Source organism: Hippocampus bargibanti, linkage group LG02 (genome assembly GCF_051943395.1).
Source record: "Hippocampus bargibanti isolate YZ-2025 linkage group LG02, ASM5194339v1, whole genome shotgun sequence".
Lineage (NCBI taxonomy): Eukaryota > Metazoa > Chordata > Actinopteri > Syngnathiformes > Syngnathidae > Hippocampus > Hippocampus bargibanti.
In genome coordinates this window covers 5,654,808-5,675,739 of record NC_142735.1, presented here as the reverse complement: position 1 = coordinate 5,675,739, position 20,932 = coordinate 5,654,808, and the positions used below count along the sequence as shown (strand labels likewise).

The window sequence follows — 20,932 nt, the reverse complement described above, 5'->3', positions numbered from 1 at the left end:
CTGAAAGTGTCACAGAGAAACGTCCATGCAAGCACACAACAACCCAAAAAGCAAAAACCTTGCATGCAACCGAACAGCTTGATAAACACAGACCATCCACCTAGCATTGAGTGAGTGAACGAGCGGGTGCCTACTATTACCCAGTGATGGAGGTTGTAGAATGATGAACAAAACTACGAGGGGTGCGAGCGTGGGGAAAATCAGACGGCAATCAGAATATTCAAAAGTGCAAAGCGTGGAAAGTGGAGACAACTGAAGTGAAAGCGAGCCATACTGCAAAAGAAAAGGAATCAAGGCTGAACTCAATCTGGAGATTCACAAGGAGAATCATCACCACACTTCAGCATATCGACTATTGTCATTGGGTAAGCACGTTCAGAAAAGAAGAAAAAACATCGCTTGACTTTATTGACTTACAGATTTGGCAGTGGCTGAGATGTACTGAACAACCATCTCCCGTTTGGTGCTCAAGTCCTTCCCGCGTAAAGGCGCCTTTCGCTCCTCATTCAGATTCATGTCCTCCTAAACAAAAGATGAGCAGGAAGACAGTGGGTGAAATTTGAACAAAATGGACAGCATATTAACAGATTAAGGGGAGTAATTTTAAAAACGTACATTAACAAAGAATCTTCCCCAATGTACGAGCTCATCCTCGTAATACAATATAGACAAAGAAGAAATCATTACTGACAATCAATCTGACCTAATCCATAGATACACTTTTTAATGACGGGTAAAATAGGGCCTATCTTTCCAAAGGTGCTCTCTTCTGAACTGTCCAACAACTTGAGATGTAAATACCATAACATAAAAGCGGGACCTTGTTGCTATCTGCAGAGTATCCGAACGCCTCTTCAACCTATTGATCAGCCAATTATATGATGCTGTCATAGTGCAAAAACACCTATGTTGTGTTCTTACTTTTATAGGTCCGATGTAAAAGGAAAATTGATACGTATTTGGTTCCAAAATGATTGCTGTATTTCTGTGATGGAGACAAGCAAGAAGAAATATGTGCTGTAAAATGAACCAGCTGTGACGTGAATGAAATCAACTTTCATTTTGGTTGGGTACGTATTCCATGTGACCATATTCCTCTTACAAAAAAAGAGATTAACCTTTTTTTAAATGTGCCAGTGTTGCATTAAGATAATAAAACCATATATCTACTTTTACCACGGTGGGCACAATGTAAATTAGCTCTAAGTGCTATAAATGTAAGCATCAATGTCACACGCAAAATAACAGCTTTCATTCCAGCTGCCACTCTTGAAACACATCATGTCCTTCCACAGGCGAACACTTTTCATTTCTCAAAAGACTTGTCTTTTTTTCAAACCCCGAGGTAGAGCGAGAGAAGAGGACAAAATGGCAGTATTAATTAGGCCTTGAATAAACGAATGTTTCAAGGTTATAGCAAATGTACAAACTCTGTGAAAAAAGGGCAACCTAATGAAACTGAATAAGCCTTGTGTGCGCAATACTATGGGTCCGATCTTTGTGCTACCTTCAAACTGCATCACAAAAGACGTCTTTCATTTGAAAGGCATCAGCAGATGGCGCAAAGGCCGAGTGCAGGACTAATAGCGACAGAATGACATGTGATTATCGTGGCATGAGTTGTTTGGAAGAATCACTTTCTTGCTAAAAAAAATTGCCTTGGTATCAGCAACGAGAGGAAAACATGTTCAAGCTACACCAGGAAACCCAGGGCACATTTGCAGAGCCTTGCTGCCCTCTTTTGGTACGTGAAGAAAATTCTGCATTTTTTTGCAAAATATTGCCTGATATTGCAGAATTACATGCAGATGGAAGAGTTTAGCAACATGGTGTAAAGACATTGTCAAGGACTGATTTTGCTCTGAATTGTTTTGGTTAATATGGTCCATGCCCCAAAACTAAATGCAACCATGTTTTAAGTGAATCTTATTTAGCAAAGTACGTCTAAAAATGCATTTCATTTTCAGTAGTTAATAAATCAATTATTTCCCAACCTCAACTTGGAGGTCTGACTCATATGCAGGTTTAAATAAAGGCACTCTCCAGTAAGTTGTTGTTAAAAAGAATTTTACTGCTGTGGGATCATTTCAGATCTTCGTAACTAGGAAATGTCATTCTGACAAAGTGTGTGGAGCGCCACATAAAAACTCCATCTGGCCAGAAAATATTTTTAACTGGCCATTTGGTCACCAGATACAGAAACATGCAACTCCTAACTTAAAGGAGAAAAAAAATAGTGCAACACTTCAATAAAAAGGCATTGAACGCTGAGAGGTTTTTAAAGTCAATAGACAAGTGAGAATGCCAAAGTAACAATACTGTCATGTCAGAACATCTAATGGGCTCCATCAGCACAGTGGACTTTTAAAGGACAACCGACGCCTCCGGACAAGTTGTGTCCATAATTTGTAAAATCGCTTCAAATGACTTGTACTGAGCGTATTTTACAAAGATTCCACCGCATATAGCTATATTTTATGTTTTAAGACTCGCGCTGAATATTCAGGAAGTCTTGTTTTTGAGTTGGTGACGATTCCTGACGTCACGTCACGAAAGCAACGCGCTTGACCTAGAAGGGACACACAATGCATTTTGCGGTACTTTGTTTGGTCTTAAAACATAGTGTTGATGGCGAAATTAGAAGGAAAACACAAAAATAACGCGATGGTGGATCGTTGTGTGTTGTACCAATACTATTATTTGATATTTGCTGACACAACTTCCCAGCAGACAAATCAGCCCATTTCCAACAGAGCTTGGGCGCCATCTTCTGCATGTTATGGGTGCTCCACATCGATCATGACGCCTCAAAATGACCCGGAAAGACTTCTTTAATTGATTGCAAAGATCTATGCTTTCCACTTCAGAACTATTTCATAACTGGATGAGTAACAAGAAAGTGTCTTCTCCGAATCTGAAGCCATTGTTTTGATTCTCGAGCAAGGCAAGACGCCTTGGCGTGACATCACGAACAAGGCAGCGAGACCTTCTGAAACTGGCCACTTCTGGGTTCAATATGAAGTAGTTTTTGGACACTTTAAGTCATTTTTATTGGTGTTTTGCAATTGACTAAAAATATCATCCTGCATGTTTTGGGTATTTTAGATGCTATAAAACGTTTGTCAGTTAGGAAAGAAAAAAGTGGTGTCGGTTGTCCTTTAAGTACCTGCATGCAGCATTCTTTGAAAGGAGTGATGCCAACGAGGTAGCTGAGCCTCTCCTTGATACTGTTATGGACAAAATGGGCTTGAACAATGATGAAACGTACTTCAGTACGACAACCGTGGTAGACGGATTTGAGTGTGGTCTGAAAACGATCTTGACGGACCTCCACATTTGAACCTAATATTTTCTGTGACGCTAGTTCATACTTTGAATTGGTGCTCTTCTGTGATCAGTCATTTATTCATTCATCTTCCAGACCGCTTTATCCTCACGAAGGTCGCGGGAGGTGCTGAAGTCTACCTCAGCCCTCGGGCACACCATGAATTAGTTGCCAGCCAATCGCAGGGTACAAATAAACAAACAACCGTTCGCTTTCACACCTAAGGTCAATTTGGAGTGTTCAATCAGCCTGCCATGCATGTTTTTGGAATATGAGAGGAAACCGGAGGACCCGGAGAATACCCACGCGGGCCCAGGGAGAACATGCCAACTCCACAGAGAGAGGCCACAGCGGGATTTGAACTCATGACCTCTGCACTGTGAAGTCGGCGTGCTAATCACTTGACTTATCGAGTGGTTGCTGCCAATCAATTAAATATCTCAAAATGTAAAATATAACCAATTGTTTTGTGACCTATTTTTAATGCAAACAAATGTTTTTTTCCTATTTAATTTTTGGGTCAAATAAAAAAGACAAATTAACAGGGCCAATAGATTGAATTTGATGAGCATCAGTAAAAATACACAAGGTTTGAGAACAATCAACCAAATGATTGATAAGCCATATTTTTTCATAACTTGTAACTTTCATAACTTTGCTGCTGTGAAATGTACATTTCTCCACTGCGAGATAAAATTCAATCATCTTCCATTATTATTAATCTTCCATTATTAATCTTTCCATCAGCTCCTGTGTTTTGCTTTTCTACTTTCATTTCTTTCATAAATTTGCTGCTGTGAAATGTAAATTTCTCCACTGCGAGACTAATAAAGGCAAATCCAATCCAATCCAATCCAAGGTAAATGGATTTGGGGCACTATTTTAATAATCTTGACAAACTGGACTTGTGACACAAAGGCTATGTTTTCCAGGCAGTTTGTTTGTTGGCTCACAGTGGTTTTACCTCATTGCTGTTCACATACAAAAAATGCATTGAACTTGTAGACTTGGTGAGGAATCCCTTTGTGGCAGCATTCATCAAGGTCTTTTCATTTTTAGATTATTACTGAGCCAAGACCTAATGTAATTTGAGGTATTATCTGGCATATGCATCCAGTAAGTTACTGCTTGATTGTTTGACTTTGAAAGTGACTTTTAAAGTTCCCCCAGTTTGTTACTCCTATCTTAAAGCTCTTGAACTGATGTCAGCTGCGGTTTTGACACCCAAACTCAGTGAGATGCAACTCCGGAGACGTTCGGTGGATTTAATGTTGTGCATATTGATGAGGGGCTCTGGCTTCCCGCTGTGAACAACTCCAGGAAAAAAACTTTCGACACACACAACAATCTTTTGAAGGCAGGCGTGGTGGATGACTTATACGCATCTCAGCCTACCCTGGAATAACTTGTATTTTTTATATTTATGAAAGAGTCATTACACCTCCCACAGAAAGTTTTTTTGATAGCTCCTCTATTTTGGTCTTTTCAGTCATTTCCTCACAAGGCCTTCATGACCTGTCATTAATCAGCTTTAATTTAGGCTGGATGCTATTTAGGCCTGAAGAACACATGGTGTGAGAGGCAAAGCACTTTCCCAAAAAGAAAAACACGTTCACTTTCTCCAGGTCATTAATGCGCAGAAGGGAGCCTGACTAATATGGTACTCCACTTTGAGGCCTGCTGAGCTGCTAAGGCTGCAGCGTGGTGAAACAAACAATAACAGAAAAGCTGTAAAAGACGGAGGCCAAACCAATTACATGTTTGCATCACCATAAAAGGGATGGATGTGGATAAAAAGTTTAGTCCGTGCAACCTTTGAGGAACAACAATAATCCAATCAGAGATGGTTTAGAAAGTAGTTGTCCAGTTAAAAATAATGATGTCTGAAATAATGACAATAACTTTGATGCATCCAGGGTCACCATCATAAAACCTGTAATAACTCTGTACCTGCCATGCAAGTGTAAAATAAAAATAAAAATAAAAAAAGACTAGAAACAAAATTAGAACACCTACTGTGTCTGCACATAAACACAACATTGTACGTTGATATCCTCTTTTATTTTTGACGTATTGTTGCATAAGCTATATTCTACTTGTATCCCTCCCAAAAAATACTATTAGGCCTCATTGAGTGGCGTAAGTGAGTACATTTTTCGAAGGAATGTGGAAGTTTCATAGGCTTTGGGATTTCATGACATTTGAGGACATCTCATTGACCAAATGTGGTAGGAATTGCGGAAGTGGAACAAAATTTGCCAACCTCTTTTCAAAAAGTCTCCCAAGTTATGTGAGAACTGTCAAGGACTCAATATTTACAGATGTCTTGCGGGATTTTCAAGAAAACCAGCAAGTTTGACACATGGTCACAAGATTTGTGTTTGTGCCAGGGGATTTGCAGAATATCACAGCATTTGAAGAAGTCTCTCTAGATTTCCAAAACTCTTGTTAGGATTTCCGAAAGTCTCAGGTGATATATAGAGGGAGCTCAAGCTTGACTTGCACCAGAGAGGTGTGCGTCTTATATTATCTTTGTGACTCTTATGGAAGTCTTTCAAGGTACGTGGGACACTTGCAGGAATAGCAGATTTGCAGTTGTTGAACAAGATGTGTGGGAGTCTCATAACAATCGCAGAGTCTCATAAGTTTGGCTGATGTTTTATGATATATGCGGAAGTCTTATGAGATTTTCGTAAGTCTCTGAGGAGCTGCTGATTTCTCTTTGTGCGAAGAACGGAAAGTGCTACATACATTTTTAAACATAGGCAAAAAAACCATATTCTGAGCTTCAGCATAATGTCATGTATTGTGCGTTTTTTTATATGTATTGCCAATTTTCAAGTCAGAGATTTCACTGAAGTCGGAGAGTGAAGCGTGGTGGCTTGAAGAGTACACAAATGAACATCCCTCTTGGATCAGAATTCATTACAGTTATTGAACATTTTTTTGTTTGGGAGTGCCAATGTCTGTCAAATGTCAGCCCGTGCTCCAACCTGCTTTCTGTGTCACCTGTCAGCAAGCAAATTTAAACTCTGGTTTAATGTCACGCCACCATGAGCAGAAACATCGTTATTGAGAAGTGAACTGAGTGACAGGGATGAGCAACCAGGCAAGAAAATACTTATCCCATAGCCTGATTAAAAACTAGGAGGACTGATCATGTAGAGTAGCACCTTGCCATTGTTCAGGAAGGGAGAACAGACACAAAACACACTGAGGTATTATCCACAACACAACCGAGTATGCAACAACGGCGTAGCTAGTGTATCGATGTAGAAGAACAGAGCTTTGACCCCGCATTGTGAATGGCAATATAATCTCTTTGCCCTAAAAGTACAAAATATTGATATAATAATAATAATAATAATAATAATAATAATAATAATAATAATAATAATAATAATAATAATAATATTCTTTTCCTTTCGGCTTTTCCCTTCAAGGGGTCGCCACAGCAAATCAGTGGCCTCCATCTTTAGAGGTTTGATCCGCATGTTTGTTTTGGCCAAGCTTTTACGTCGGATGCCCTTCCTGACACAACCCTCTGTATTTATCCGGGCTTGGGACCGGCACAAGAAGACGTATGTCCCTTTGTGGCTACAGAACAAGCAACTCGCTCGGTAAAAGGCTCCCAAACACAAAATGGTAATCGGCACAGCAACATTCAAAAAAAGCAAAAACTATAAGCACCATTCGCTCACCAGATGGCTGAAAATACCAATAATAATAATAATAATAATAATAATAATAATAATAATAATAATATTTTACAATAACAAAACTAACATTTTATAACAATAATATTTTACAATAACAAAACTAACATTTTATAACAATAACATTTTAATGTGTCAGCGCCTTTCAAAACTCTCAAGGACACTTTAGCCTCACATGTACAGATGCAATCGTGTTCTGAACACGAATGCAATTTATTTTAGGTCAAAACAATGCATTGTGGTAAAGAAAATGTGTTTGATCTTTATCAGTTTGCAGGAGTTTTATCTGTGAATGTGCGGATACCGGTTAAAGCAACTTTACACTAGGTAATTTACACCAGAAAATTTTGTCTTGTGATCAAAAATGTTTCAAACCTCTCTTTGACCAATGCACTATACTCTGTAAGTATGAGACTTACTTTATGGAACATATATTGGTAATACAGTAAAGTCTCGTTATATCGATATTCTCGGGTGTCGGAAAAAATATTGATATAACCGGACTATCGATATATCCGATCCTGCGGCATGTAAATTTTCTCCTTGCGTTCATAGAAATAGTATCGTAATAAGCAGTACTATCGATACAACTGATATCGATATAAAGAGACTTTACTGTATATCCAACGCTGTAAACACGAGAGGTAAAACGCAGGCCCAAGACCAATATCCTGTATGTGGCATTAATGCCTCCCATTTATCAGAAATGATTCACTTAAAAAAGCATTCTGAAAACAATCCTCGACTGTGCTGAGCATGGCATAATAACCAATCATAGCCATCAACATTGCTGCATTGGGTTTTACTTGTAAACCACTAAGGCACTGAACATCAATTTGCACAGACCGTGGACAGCATCAAATATGATGCACATCCATGCCACAAAAACAAACTTACCATCATCTTCTCAAAGAGGTCAATTATCTCCTTTTCTGAGAGGTTCATGGAGCGGTCGTCAAAAAGCGGCTGAGGAATGGGCAGTTCGGTTAGGGCGGAGAGGGGGTCCGTTGGGTGCTGGATGAGAGGCTTCTCCTTCTTCATTCCTGTCTTTCGGAAACTGGTAATGCGGTCGCGCTGCACAAGAAACAACATTTGGGAAATCATTTCGACGTCAATCATGTCTGCATTCACAGGTAATCCAGATTTGGTGAATGATGGGGAGCTGTGTAAAATTCCAGAACTGTCTTTCCAAAAGAAAATATGACATTGAGGTACTTCACATTGGAGGTGAAATATGATGTTGAAAAACATTTTGGAATCTAACCAATTAAATTAGAGAAAACGGTAAGACAGATGTCTGTCCAGAAACCAAAGACTATATGAAATACACAAACACTTCACTTACCACCTTACCCAAGTGACCACCTGGTTGTTAACAATAATGACACACAATTGGCTTTCCATCATGACTGGAATTATTTATTCTCCACAACAGTTTAAACAAAGAAAAACATGTTAAATTGCATCCCCGTGCAATGAATGTTAAAATCAGTATGGAATGAAATAGAGAGCACATGCTGGATTAAAGAGCATACACCATGGTTTTCGAAAGTAGTAATGTCATGCACATTTAATGTGTTGTTCAATTTGCAATTGAATGTTTTTTGTTTGAACCAGTAACAAAGATGGCAAAGTGAAAGTATGGTTTGGGGCAGGGGCGAGCAATCCCAATCCTGCATGTTTTCCATAGCTCCCTGTTGCAACACACCAGTTTATAATGATCAGATCATCAGCAAGCTCTGTGGAAGCCTGATATTGAACCTGTACATTGGAAGCAGGTAGGTTATCATCGTTGAAAACATGCAGGATCGTGGATCTCCAGGACTGGGATTGCCTATCCCTGGTTTGGGGCATTTAAAACTCTGACAGTGGCAGCAATATGACACTAGGCTGATTTATCTTTGATTTTAACGCAATGTGTTATTAACCGACTTCTGATCTCAGAATCATGTTATAAAATGTGGTAGATACTGACAATGTATATGTATGTATGATGTATATGTATGTATGATGTATATGTGTGTATATATATATGTGTGTATATATATATATATATATATATATATATATATATATATATATATATATATATATATATATATATACATACATACATACATACATACACACACATACACATATACATATACATATACATACAATGTATCTAGATAATAAGAAACATAAGAAAGTATTTTTTAAATTTATTTAAAATTAATTGAGAGATGGGGGAGGTTGAATAACTGTAAATATGTTGTTTTGTTTTATTTTTTTATACTTCACTTTTGAACTTCAGTCTTCGCATATGATGTCTTTTTTGGGAAAAAAATTCTTATATGCAACGCTACAAACTAAAAATTAAAAATAAGATCAATATGTGCAAGTGGAAAATACATTTGAATTTCCACTCATGTTAATATTGTTACTGATGTAAGTCTGCAAAAAACGACACAACTTTTCTTTAATCAAATGTATTTATCACAAATGTGCAAATAGATAGAAAATGTCACTGCACTGTCTCAAAGTTTAGGGGGAAAATGAAAAAGAAGGGAGATGATGAAGATTTCATTTATTTTGAAGTCTAAAAGCATGATGGCACTTTGTCATCATGTGTTACTGACTGATATTTCACTTTTTTCCCAACTCAAACAACACAATAAATTGACATATGTAAACAGACAAATGTGATTTTGACATGCATTATGTACATTCACTGAAATATTCCAAAATGGACCAAACAAATTAGAAGCTGTCTCACTGGCAGAAATGAGAAAAACCGTGACAGCTTTTAGCAGGTGACTATTAGAAAACTGCTTCTCTATTTGCTTCTAATGCATGTTTGATCCATCGGCTTATTTCAGTTAGAAGAGGATGCTTCAAAATAATGAGAAGGGGAAAAAATGAACATGCCAAAGTAAAACCCAACACCTTACCATGTCATCAGCCAATGTTTTTATGTGTATGTTCTGTTGGAAGGGAGGGAGGACACAATGTAAATGACAGGGCATAACCACAAAACAACCAGAGGTGAACAGAACCCCACGTCTGAGTTTAATGCACACGGACAGAGGTGTCTTCCTTGTATCACGTTTCATTCCTCTGAAAGAAACCCAAAGTGATGGAGATGAGCCCCAAAATAAAGATAGTGATGTCACAGGTTTGTCATCATAAACAGGTGTATCTCAATCAACCAGAATATCTATATATTTACTATACTATACTATACTATATACTTTTAGGAGTTCATATACTATACAGTATATAGAAAGTTTACTGTAAAAAAGGACATTTTATTAGTTTTATTTTTGTATCATCTTGATGTTTTGAGCCTACAGTAACAAAATGCCCAAATTTCCCATGTGAGTTTTATTTTTCAAATTATATTTTCTCTTCTAATTTATTGAGATTCAGCTGTATATGATATCTAAAATAATACCGCGTAAGTGTAGGGAATTAAAATACATGTTTAAAGATTTCTGAACAAATGGCTGAGTGTAAAGTTCATATTCCCTGGCATGCACACATGCAAAGGGAACACCCGGCACACGACAGGAAAATCAAATCAAAATGGATGGTTATTTATTTTTTTAATGTCACTTCCAAAGATGCAATTGCAAACGTATGCCAGCAAACCTCTCTCTGTCTGCGTGTTCATGTTATTTTGTCGGTGGTGGAATTTGAATCATGTCGACAATGAGAACATTCGACGTCATCATGCTGTAGAGTTGCAACAGTACAATAGGAATAAATAGCAAAGGGTCCAAGTGCTCAGGCCCAATTTGTTTACTGCCTAAATTGCAGAAAATATTATATTATATATTACAAATATAACATACTGGAAGTCAATCATTAAAAAAGTAAATATCGGCCAATTAGAAAAACTGATATGGTGATCTATTTTCAGTGAAAGAAAGCAGTCGAACAATAGATATTATTATTTTTAAAGGGAAGAACAGCGAAACAGTGGTTCCCAAATCTGTTTCTCAGTGTCAACCTAGCTACCATCTATGTAGGACTTTCTGAAAAACATGGAATGAGCACTTCAAATACCACTAAAATCCTGCAGAACAAATACATTCACGAAGAAACAACTGCCTGAATGTGACCTATTCTACTGTCCACGCTGCTTTTCTCCCCAGTAATATTCAGTTTGCGCAATTTGAGTTTTTCAGGCAAGTGTTGGCAATTGAAACATCACGGTAATTTTAAGACGTTGACATCTTAAAATTATGACCTGCACAAGCAATTGATAATCTTGTCAACCAATTGGAGGGAGAGGTTCCCTGAGTAGAAAACAAAATGGGTCTTGGGGAAAAAATATGTTACACTGTTTTAGTCCAATGTGACGGTGCTTTGTGATCAGATTTTCCGTTGGTGTTAAGATTGAAAACATTATCCCCCAAAAAGGCCATGTTGGGGCCAATACAAAAAAAAAACTTGTGTTCAAAAGTGGCCAATCTACCCAAACTTATTATTGTGCAATTGCTAAAGACATAAAAACATGTGACCTTCGGGATTGTGTACGCTATCTGTAAAAATGTGTGAAATTGTCTTATTAATTTGTTTTGACAGAGGACAATACTCTGTCAACACCAATGCGGAATAGCAACAAACCCAAACGTAGTGCGAGCATTTATTTGTGTGCTGATTTTCTGTCAGATGTAATTAATAAATTCAGTCAAAAGACTCCTTCAAATCATATGTCAGAATGGTGCCTGCCAGGCACGACTTCTTGTCAAGAAACGTGACATAGATGAACGACAACTTGTACCATTGCTACATTTTTTGTGACATTAACCCCGGCATTCAATCGCAGGATAAAACTGTGAGAAACGGGTTAATATTTAAATGCCGTACTTTAACATGTTCTAATCTATTTAACAACAATCAAACCACTGGTTGCCAAATTGCCTTTACAATAGGGCCTTTTCTTGGCCCATTATCTTGGCAACATTGGAACGTAATTTAACAATCAGGACTACATGTCCTCGGGGCCCCCTTGATTAATAAAGTAAACTTTTTCACCGTAATAAAGCTTCATCAGAAAAGACCATCATCCTTTCGAAGGAAATAGGCCATTGAGTTCTTTGTCTCTAATGAACACAATCATTTTGAAAGAGAGTCAAGTAGGGACACGTGACACAATGAATCATATTATGTTCCTTTATGTATTTGCTTCTGATAGTATAAGGAACATGACAGTGACAAATCTCTGACAGCACTATTACATGCACATTTAAAAGCAAACAATTTCCGTTAAAGATTGGCAACATTACACAGCACTGAGCGAACACAATAACTGTTATTCCCAACCAATTTAACTGGACGCGCGCGCGTGTTTTTGCCTCTCTTGAACCAATAGATTAGGAAACGAAAGCAGTTAATCCTGACAGAAGAAACATACTAAGATCCTGATTGTGTTTTATTCAAGAACCAAATTACATTTCCCGACTCGCCACTGACAGTTTGCTACTGACTGCCCGTTTAAAGACAAGTTAATTTCACTATTTCTAAAACAACTTTTTCAATTAAAATACAACTGACATTACTTATAGACACAAAAACGTGATTAATGCCATCACATACAACAATTTGAATGAAAATGTGGTTTATTTTCATCCAATATACACAAACTTGTCTTGAACATGACAAAGGTTTCACCCATATTACCCAAGACAATCTTTCCATTGCCATTAGTTTAATTAACCTATAACTGCATATTTTCCGGATAATTGTGCTGCACATATTACTGAGATCTTCTTTCCTTTCGGCTTTTCCCTTCAAGGGGTCACCACAGCGAATCAGTGTCCTCCATCTTCAGAGGTTTGATTTGCATGTTTGTTTTGGCCAAGCTGCCCTTCCTGACACAACCCTCTGTATTTATCCGGTCTTGGGACTGGCACAAGAAGACACTGGCTTGTGTCCCCTTGTGGCTACAGAACAAGCAACTCTATGAACTTAATAAAGATGAATACAGCCAGTAAAAGGTATTGCAGTTACATTGTTTCTGAGTCTGAACACTGATGGACAAAAAAAAAATCATCTATACAAGCGACGAGACTAAAAAGAATGCTGCATTGTCCTGTTTAAATGAAACCTTAACTTTTATCTGTCTTAACTCAGCATTTTTATTGATAATTTAAAGGACAACCGACATCTCCGGACAAGTTGTTTCCATAATTTGTAAAATGGCTTCAAATGACTTCTACTGAGCGTATTTTAATAAGATTCCACCACATATAAAGTAAAGTCTCGTTATATCGATATCGGTTATATCGATAGTACTGCTTATTACAATAATATTTCTATGAACGCAAGGAGAAAATTTACATGCTGCAGGATCGGATATATCGATAGTCCGGTTATATCGATATTTTTTCCGACTCCCGAGAATATTGATATAACGAGACTTTACTGTAGCTATATTTTACGTTTTACGACTCGCGCTGAATATTCAAGAAGTCTTGTTTTTGAGTTGGTGACGAGTCCGTACATGACGACACTAGAGGAATGCCCCTGACCGAAAAAGACGCATTGTAGCAGTCCTTCCATCACATCAATGTATTTTTCTGTACTTGTTTGGTCTGGGCACCTCGTGTTGCACCCAAGAGCCGCCAGAGGAGGGCGTCCAAGCTCCATGGAGGGAATTTGTCAGCCTGTGGAAACGGGCTGATTCATTCCTCACGGGAGCTGGTCGCCATTTTTCTGGGACGATACATTGCAGTCCAGATGCCTAAAAATGACACGGAAGGACTTCTTTAATCGATTGCAAACATGTATGCTTTCCTCTTCAGAACTATTTGAATCATATTCATAACTGGATATGTGACAAGAAAGCATATTCTCGGAATCTGAAGCCATTGTTTTGATTCTCCAGCAATGCCAGACGTCTTGGCGTGACGTCACTGAAAATGCCGAATTCGCAGCTCAATTTTTTTGCAGATTTTGGACACTTTAAGTCATTTTTATTGGTGTTTTGCATTTGACTAAAAATATCATACTGCGTGTTTTGGGTATTTTAGATGCTATAAAACATTTTTCTGATGTCAGTTAAGAAACAAAAAAGTGACGTCGGTTGTCCTTTAAAGTATTTATTTCAACTATAAATATTCATAAAAAATAACAAATATTTAAAAAAAAGAAAACACAAAGAAACAACTGTCAGAGAATGAACGTCTGAAACTGTTACAGCGCTTAGAAGAACAGACTGCAATTGAAGATGAAGGATTCTCATCAGGGCAGCACGCAGTGTATATATAGTGTACTGTGGGGGGAGCAGTGGGCAAGATTTGGCAAATGAATGCTGCAAGATAGCATGCAAAGGATTAAAAAAACAAATAATTAAAACTGCACCATGAGCTTTTAACGTTTAAAAATATCCTGGAGCCTCTTATTTGCTTAGAAAATTAAAATAAACATTTTCAATCTCTATGTGCTTTGCCTTTAAATGGGCATGAGTGAGTGAGTGGCCAGGCGATTCTATTATTCTGGGTAGGAACTGGGCTTGCTTGCAGTGTCCTAAAACAGCAGTCATTTGTAAGGGGAAGCACACAAAAGGCAGCCCAGACAACATTTGAATGGCTTTCTAGTGAGCATGATGACCATGTGACTGCACAGGCCAGGCCAGGCCCTCGGGTTATCTCTGTCCCTGAAAGTCAATGTTCCATTCATCCTTGTGGACATGCATGGCGCTTCGCTACAATAAGTGGAGACTCCTTGTCTCCATATAATATGTATCCTTTATTAGTCTCACAGTGGTTTACATTTCACAGCAGTGCATGCAATGCAAATCTCACATTGAGTCAAGTTATGGAGTACGGGTATTTAGATGTTGAGGGTCAAAGTCACCAAACATTTATCCTTCTGTATGGAGTAACCACAGTAAAACGTCTGTGAAGGCTCTCAGTCGTACAGTAGTGGTCCATTGAGGAAAGGGTTTCTTCAGCCGTCATCTGGAAGTACAGAAGTACAGATGTACTTACAGTACTGACAGAAGTACCGTCATGATGACGGCTGCAGAAACATGTTCCTCGATAACTACAGCAATAACAAAATACATGTATAATAAATACAATAAATAAATGTTTCATATCAAGCTGAAGCATGATATGAAAGGACACAAATGAAAAATAATTTCACTGAAATTCAAACTATTTTTAATTAGATGTATATATGTCTATGGAAGTTTTAGTTAGTTTTTCAAAATAATTTGTTGTTTTTTAATGTAGCTTTTTTTGTGTTTGTTTTAGCTTGTTCTGGTACTTTTATCTCTATCTATCTAACTATAATGCATATGGAAATGGTAAATTGTGACTAAAAATGTACCATTTATGTACTATACATGCCATGTTCCAGAAAAAAAGCTTGTTTTTGAATTACATTTGTACTTATATCGATGAAAAGGTTTCTTCAGCCGTCATCTGTACTTCTTTCGCTCCTCATCCGAAAAGCTTAGTCAGTGAACTAAAGTTGTGCTGGTAGTTCTGGTTCTATACATATATCCCTAATGGACAGGGGTGGTGGTGCCAGACGTCTGCTGTGATAGGTGCCTGTGTAGTGGACTGAGCAGAGGACTACACCCTGAAGGTAATCTGATTACTTCTTTTGTACTCCCTGAGTAATTATTTGTGTGATTAAAAGAAACTTTGCACATTTCACTCCATATTTAGTCGACAACTAACTAAATCCAACCGATGAGTCGCACACGAGGACATGAACGAGCCTGAGATCCAGACAAACATAAAGAGGGAGTTTCTTCCACTGAGTTACTAAAGCATTCTTTACTGTTTCCTCTTGCTCCAACTTCCTGAATGCCATGAACACACTCACACGTGGTGCATTTCCTGCCTCGCATTCCTGCTCAACACTGGCTACATTCAATCAACGCAGTGTGGGAAAGGTACACAACAGTATCACGAATAAAGATCAGCTTTTACGTGTGTGGTCTTTTGGATTAACCCCCGTGGCAACATGACCTTCAGAAGCTTGACGCAAACTCATGTATCAGTCTTAAAAGCTTCATGAGTCAATTGGAAAAAAAAAACAGGAACATTTTCATGAAGGTGTATTCATAATATTTATGTGTAAGTCTCTTTTGCGAAATCAACAATGTCAATGAAAGTGGCAAAGAAGCAAAATAGACTTGACATGAATGCTTTGTGAATGAATGACCGAATGATACGATACAGATTGCATCCATGCGTGATTTAAAGATTCTACAATTTTGACAAAATTATTGAATTATTTCTATTCAATTGCCATCATTTCTAAATCTAAACAAATTGTGGATCACACAGTGTCCACTGGAGATATTTCCCTGAAGTTCGTTTCGAACATTTTGTGTGTGTGCGTGTGTGTGTGTGTGCTTTGTCAATAAAACTACCATCCAGCCATCCATTTTCCAGATCGCTTTAACGCCATGACGGTCGCGGGGAGTACTGGAGCCTATCCAGCCGTCTTCGGGCACGAGGCAGGGGACACCCTAAAAGTGTTGCCAGGCAATTGCAGGGAACACAGAAACAATCATTTGCATGCTCACACTCATGCCTAGGGACAATTCCATCAGCCTGCTATGCGTGTTTTTGGAATGTGGGAGCAAACCGGAGGACCTGGAGAAAACCCACCGGGGAGAACATGCAAACACACAGTGGGCAAAAGACTACCAAAATACCAAAACAAAACCAAAAAAAAGCCCACCGCTGCGACAGCCACGTCTCCCATGTGCAAGATCTCGAAATTAAGTGAAATCTTTATGACCTTAATTACTCTCTACTGGCCCAGTTTAACTATTCCAATGTAAAATGAATTTTGACTTTGCATTCAGACTCACTTCAGCTTTGGGTGGTTTGTGATTTCTTTTTAGTTTCTTTTTTATTGGCTGTTCTTTCATGGCAAAATATAACATCCGAGCACAACGTTTTCCTGTCTCTCTTATTTTCCACTTAATTCGTCTGAGAAGACATGCTAGGATTGAGGTCTACTTTGTGACACGGGAACAGTCAGTCCAACTAGAATGTGGACTCGTGGGAATGACTCCGATCCTGCAGCCCGATGTGACATCATCTTTTGGTCTGGTATTCCATTCCGTCAAACCTGCTCTCCCAAATTCCTTCAAAGGTACGCTCGTTCTCGTGTCTTTTTTTTCCTATCCAACTTTTACATGATAAACCATAAAAAGTAATGTAAACTTGGACAGTGTCATTCCGATATTCTTGATTGGGAAAGGTATCGACGTTCCTGGGGCACAAAAACCAAATGTTGCCATTTTGACTTAATCTTCCTGTTGACGAGTGACACAAAAATGCACATATACGGTTTTTTCCTCTCTACTCTGGTTGGACTTTATTATGATGAAAACTCCACCAGTGTCGCTGCCAGTTTGCCTCGGACTCAGGCAAAGACGACTCTGGTTAGATTTAATTTTTCTTACTTCATCTGTACATCAACAACAATGCAAAGATATGTTCCATTGAAACTTGTTTCCACAATATCATACTAGTAAAACATGTTTTGTCGCTATTTATTTATATTTCTACTACACAAATGACAAGACTATCAAAAGGCCAATGCCAATCTAACAAACAACATTCTTAAAAAATGCCATGAGCGGTCGACAATTTGCAATTGAGGCTTGCAATTAGAGCTTTTGAGTCGTTTTTTTTGTTGTTTTGTTATTTTTCAAAATTTGCAATTCTTCAGTAGCATTACAAAGAAAGAAAAGCTACCAAGAGCATTATAGTGATTTTTCTGCTCTTAACTTGTGCTGAGGGGCATCCCTACCCCGCCTGTGTCGGGTCTCCTACTACAGTGAGACCTCAACTTACGAACTTAATTGGTTCCCAGACAGAGTGTCTAAGGCGAAAAGTGAGTATCTAAAAAAAATTCTCATAGGAAACCATTAAAATGGGAATAATCCGTTCCCGGGTTTCCATAAAATATAGTTTTTAACTAAATAAGCCTTAAAACTACACACAACATACCTTATTCTATGTATAATAAATGTGCTATTGTATTGTAATGAAAGAAATACACTGCATTGTATCATAAAGTCACAAAGAGAGGCACATTACATGAGGGCTGTAATTAAAGAGATAAACTGTGCTGTAAAATAAAGTTTTATTTACCTTTTTGATGGTCGTTGATGGCTTATGGAAGGACAGTCACCTTCCATAAGGACTGTTGGTAACTTAACCTCTGGTGTGGCTTCTCTTCTTTTTTCTTTGGAGACTCCTCATCATTTTTGCTGATTAAAAACCTCTTAATTGACACCTGTTGCTTTCTGACTTGTAAGGTCTTACGAAGCTGAGGCATCACATTATCGTTCATCATGTTGATGATTGTCATAGCCAGGCTTTTCTGGATGGAACTGTTCGGTAAAAGCCTGCACATCATTCCACTTTGCCAATATTGGATTGGATTGGATTGGATATGCCTTTATTAGTCTCACAGTGGAGAAATTTACATTTCACAGCAGCAAAGTGATGAAAGGAATGAAAGTAGAAAAACAAAATACATGAGCTGCTGGAAAGGCAGCCACTCTCGGGGCGCCGTCTTGAAGTCAAAAGAACAAAAAAAATAAAAAAAATATTGCCTTCTCCTCCTCGCCCTCAGATGTTCTCGAACCATCCGTTACTGACTTTAAAATCCTCAATAAGCGCTGAACGTCCAGGTTGGCGCATGGCGATATCGGCGTGAAGTAGCCGTGCTTTCTCGCATAAAATAGCTTTATTCACGCTGTCGCCGGATAGCTGCTTTTCGTGAATCCAAATTAACAGAAGTTTTTCAACTTCTTCGATTGCCCGAGACCGTCGCTTTGAGAGCACGGAAACACCTTTTGCAACAGACGCAGGTTTGATGGCTTCTCTGTTCCAGAGAATGGGAGCAATGGTTGACTTAGCATAGCCGTGCTCGGCCACTAAATCACACAAACGCACACCTCGTTCGTGTTTTTCAATTATCTCCTTCTTCTCAGCGACGGTGATTTTATTTTGTGTCTTCTTGGGCTTAACACGAGCCTGTGGTGTTTTTTTTTTTCCGTCCCATCATAGTAAAATTATCAGCAAAAAGCTCCAAGTAGGCGGTCGACGTGTGCATTCAAAGAGAGGGGGTGTGGAACGTAGCGCCGGCTGGAGCGCTGTTCGGTCGTGTGCTTCCGCCGAAGATCACTCCGCCAGCCGTGGTGGGTGTGTATTATGAAAATAGTGCTTATTATAAGGTTTAATTTTCATAAATTTGACGTTCTTAAGACGAAAAGTTTGTAAAATAGGTGTTTGTAAGTTGAGGTCTCACTGTACTTTTATCTTCCTGTATTTTATTTTTCTGTTTCTTTCATCTTAGGATTTGTGACAACTGTTGCTCATCATGGCAAGATTTAGTGTAAGCATTTACACACATGAATGTGTCTATGATAGCACACATGGTACTGGGTTAATGGATGGATGAAGTGTATGTTTTAAATCATTATTCATTCATGAATCTTCTTCAAATATGTGAAGAAGATTCATTCATATCAACTAGGATGATGAAGGTTATCAGTAAATCTGAGGACCTTATTTCAGGCCAGAGGATTTAAAAAATTCTCAGATATATTTTGTCAGTTCCGCCAGATTACCCAATGGGAGATCATGTTCACTCATTTGGGGTAATTTTTCATAATGGGAACCCATATTTCCATTTTGACGGAAAAAAACAACACGAATAGATTAGAAGAAAAACACTCACACAATACCGCAAACACATATACACACAGGCACGGTGAAATCACATTGATGAAACAGGAGCGACAAAAAGGCACACAAATAGCATGGGGTCACATAAACAAGGCGCCAAATAACCTTGAGAAGTCTTGCTTGTCGCCTTCATCCTTCATTTTGTTATAAGTTAACTATGTTTTCGTTGTTGTTTTATAAAGGCTGCGCAGAGCTACAAAGTGATTGGATGTGTGTTGGAGAATGCACCTGTCAATGAATATCGGACAAAATCGTTTTATTTCGTAAACCATATCTTGACTGCATTTTTTTTCTTGGTTGAATCAAATTACTACATCTTGTATCTGTTGCCACGTCGAAGTAACCAGCCAAGGGCCTTTGGTAATGCACGTGTTACATATACTGCACCTCATGCGCAGTCATCTGTGCTGGAAATGTGTTTAGGTTAATATAATGCAATCACTATTTAATGGAAATCCCCAACAACTATTTGACAGATCAACTTAAAGCGTGCAGTGCAGACTTTCACAGAATTGAAATTGCTACACTAGAAGTGCACTTTGGCGAGCAAGTACGTGTGGGATAAACAAACCATGACAGCTCATGGACCCACCCAAAGGTGAATAATTGCTTCCGCTGAGATTTCAATAATTTGTCGGCACGTTGAGCACTCATTCTCTTTGGAGGGCTGAGAAAAGTGAACCACTGGTAAGAGTAGCGACTCCTCAAAGGAATCACAAACATTATGAAGGGTGAACTCATTCAGACTCTGAAAAATTGGGCGTCATGACATTCCAGAACTGTGTTGTCAGGATAACTTGTGGGATCACGTGGCATGTCACTTATATCTCTGATTTTCTGTCTTGCAGTCATTGTGGTCGCATTTTCCATTTAAAATGTTGCTGGAATACAACCAGTGACTACAAGATGTTTGCAACGGGGTATTTGGCCCCCGTTGTGGGAAAAGTTAATACCATAGCCGCATTCTCAACTTCAAATTAAGCATGTGAAGTCTGTGGTGTCGACTCTGGCTCATTATAACTATGAAAATACGTGGAGGTAATGGTGGGTACAGAGAATGTTGACCTCTTTGCAAGTGCAATTCAGTGAGAATGCCAAATACAGTGATACTTCCACTTACGAACGCTTCAGCTCACGAACTTTTCGCCTCACGAACACTAAAT

At 38.4% G+C, this 20,932-nt stretch overlaps 1 protein-coding gene across 8 annotated transcripts in view; it reads right to left on the bottom strand.

Moving 5' to 3' along the window:
• The window catches only part of diaph2 (diaphanous related formin 2), a 371,573-nt gene that overhangs the window by 348,036 nt on the left and 2,605 nt on the right, over positions 1-20,932 (bottom strand). For 7 of the 8 annotated variants that reach the window (XM_089022057.1, XM_089022075.1, XM_089022097.1 and 4 more), the window contains 3 exons: positions 9,975-10,007; positions 7,939-8,115; positions 418-522 (listed from right to left, as the gene is read on the bottom strand). In XM_089022057.1, the coding sequence (XP_088878183.1) occupies positions 418-522; positions 7,939-8,115; positions 9,975-10,007 (315 nt within the window). The remainder of the gene's footprint in view (positions 1-417; positions 523-7,938; positions 8,116-9,974; positions 10,008-20,932) is intronic. The other variant, XM_089022088.1, reaches the window with a different exon arrangement.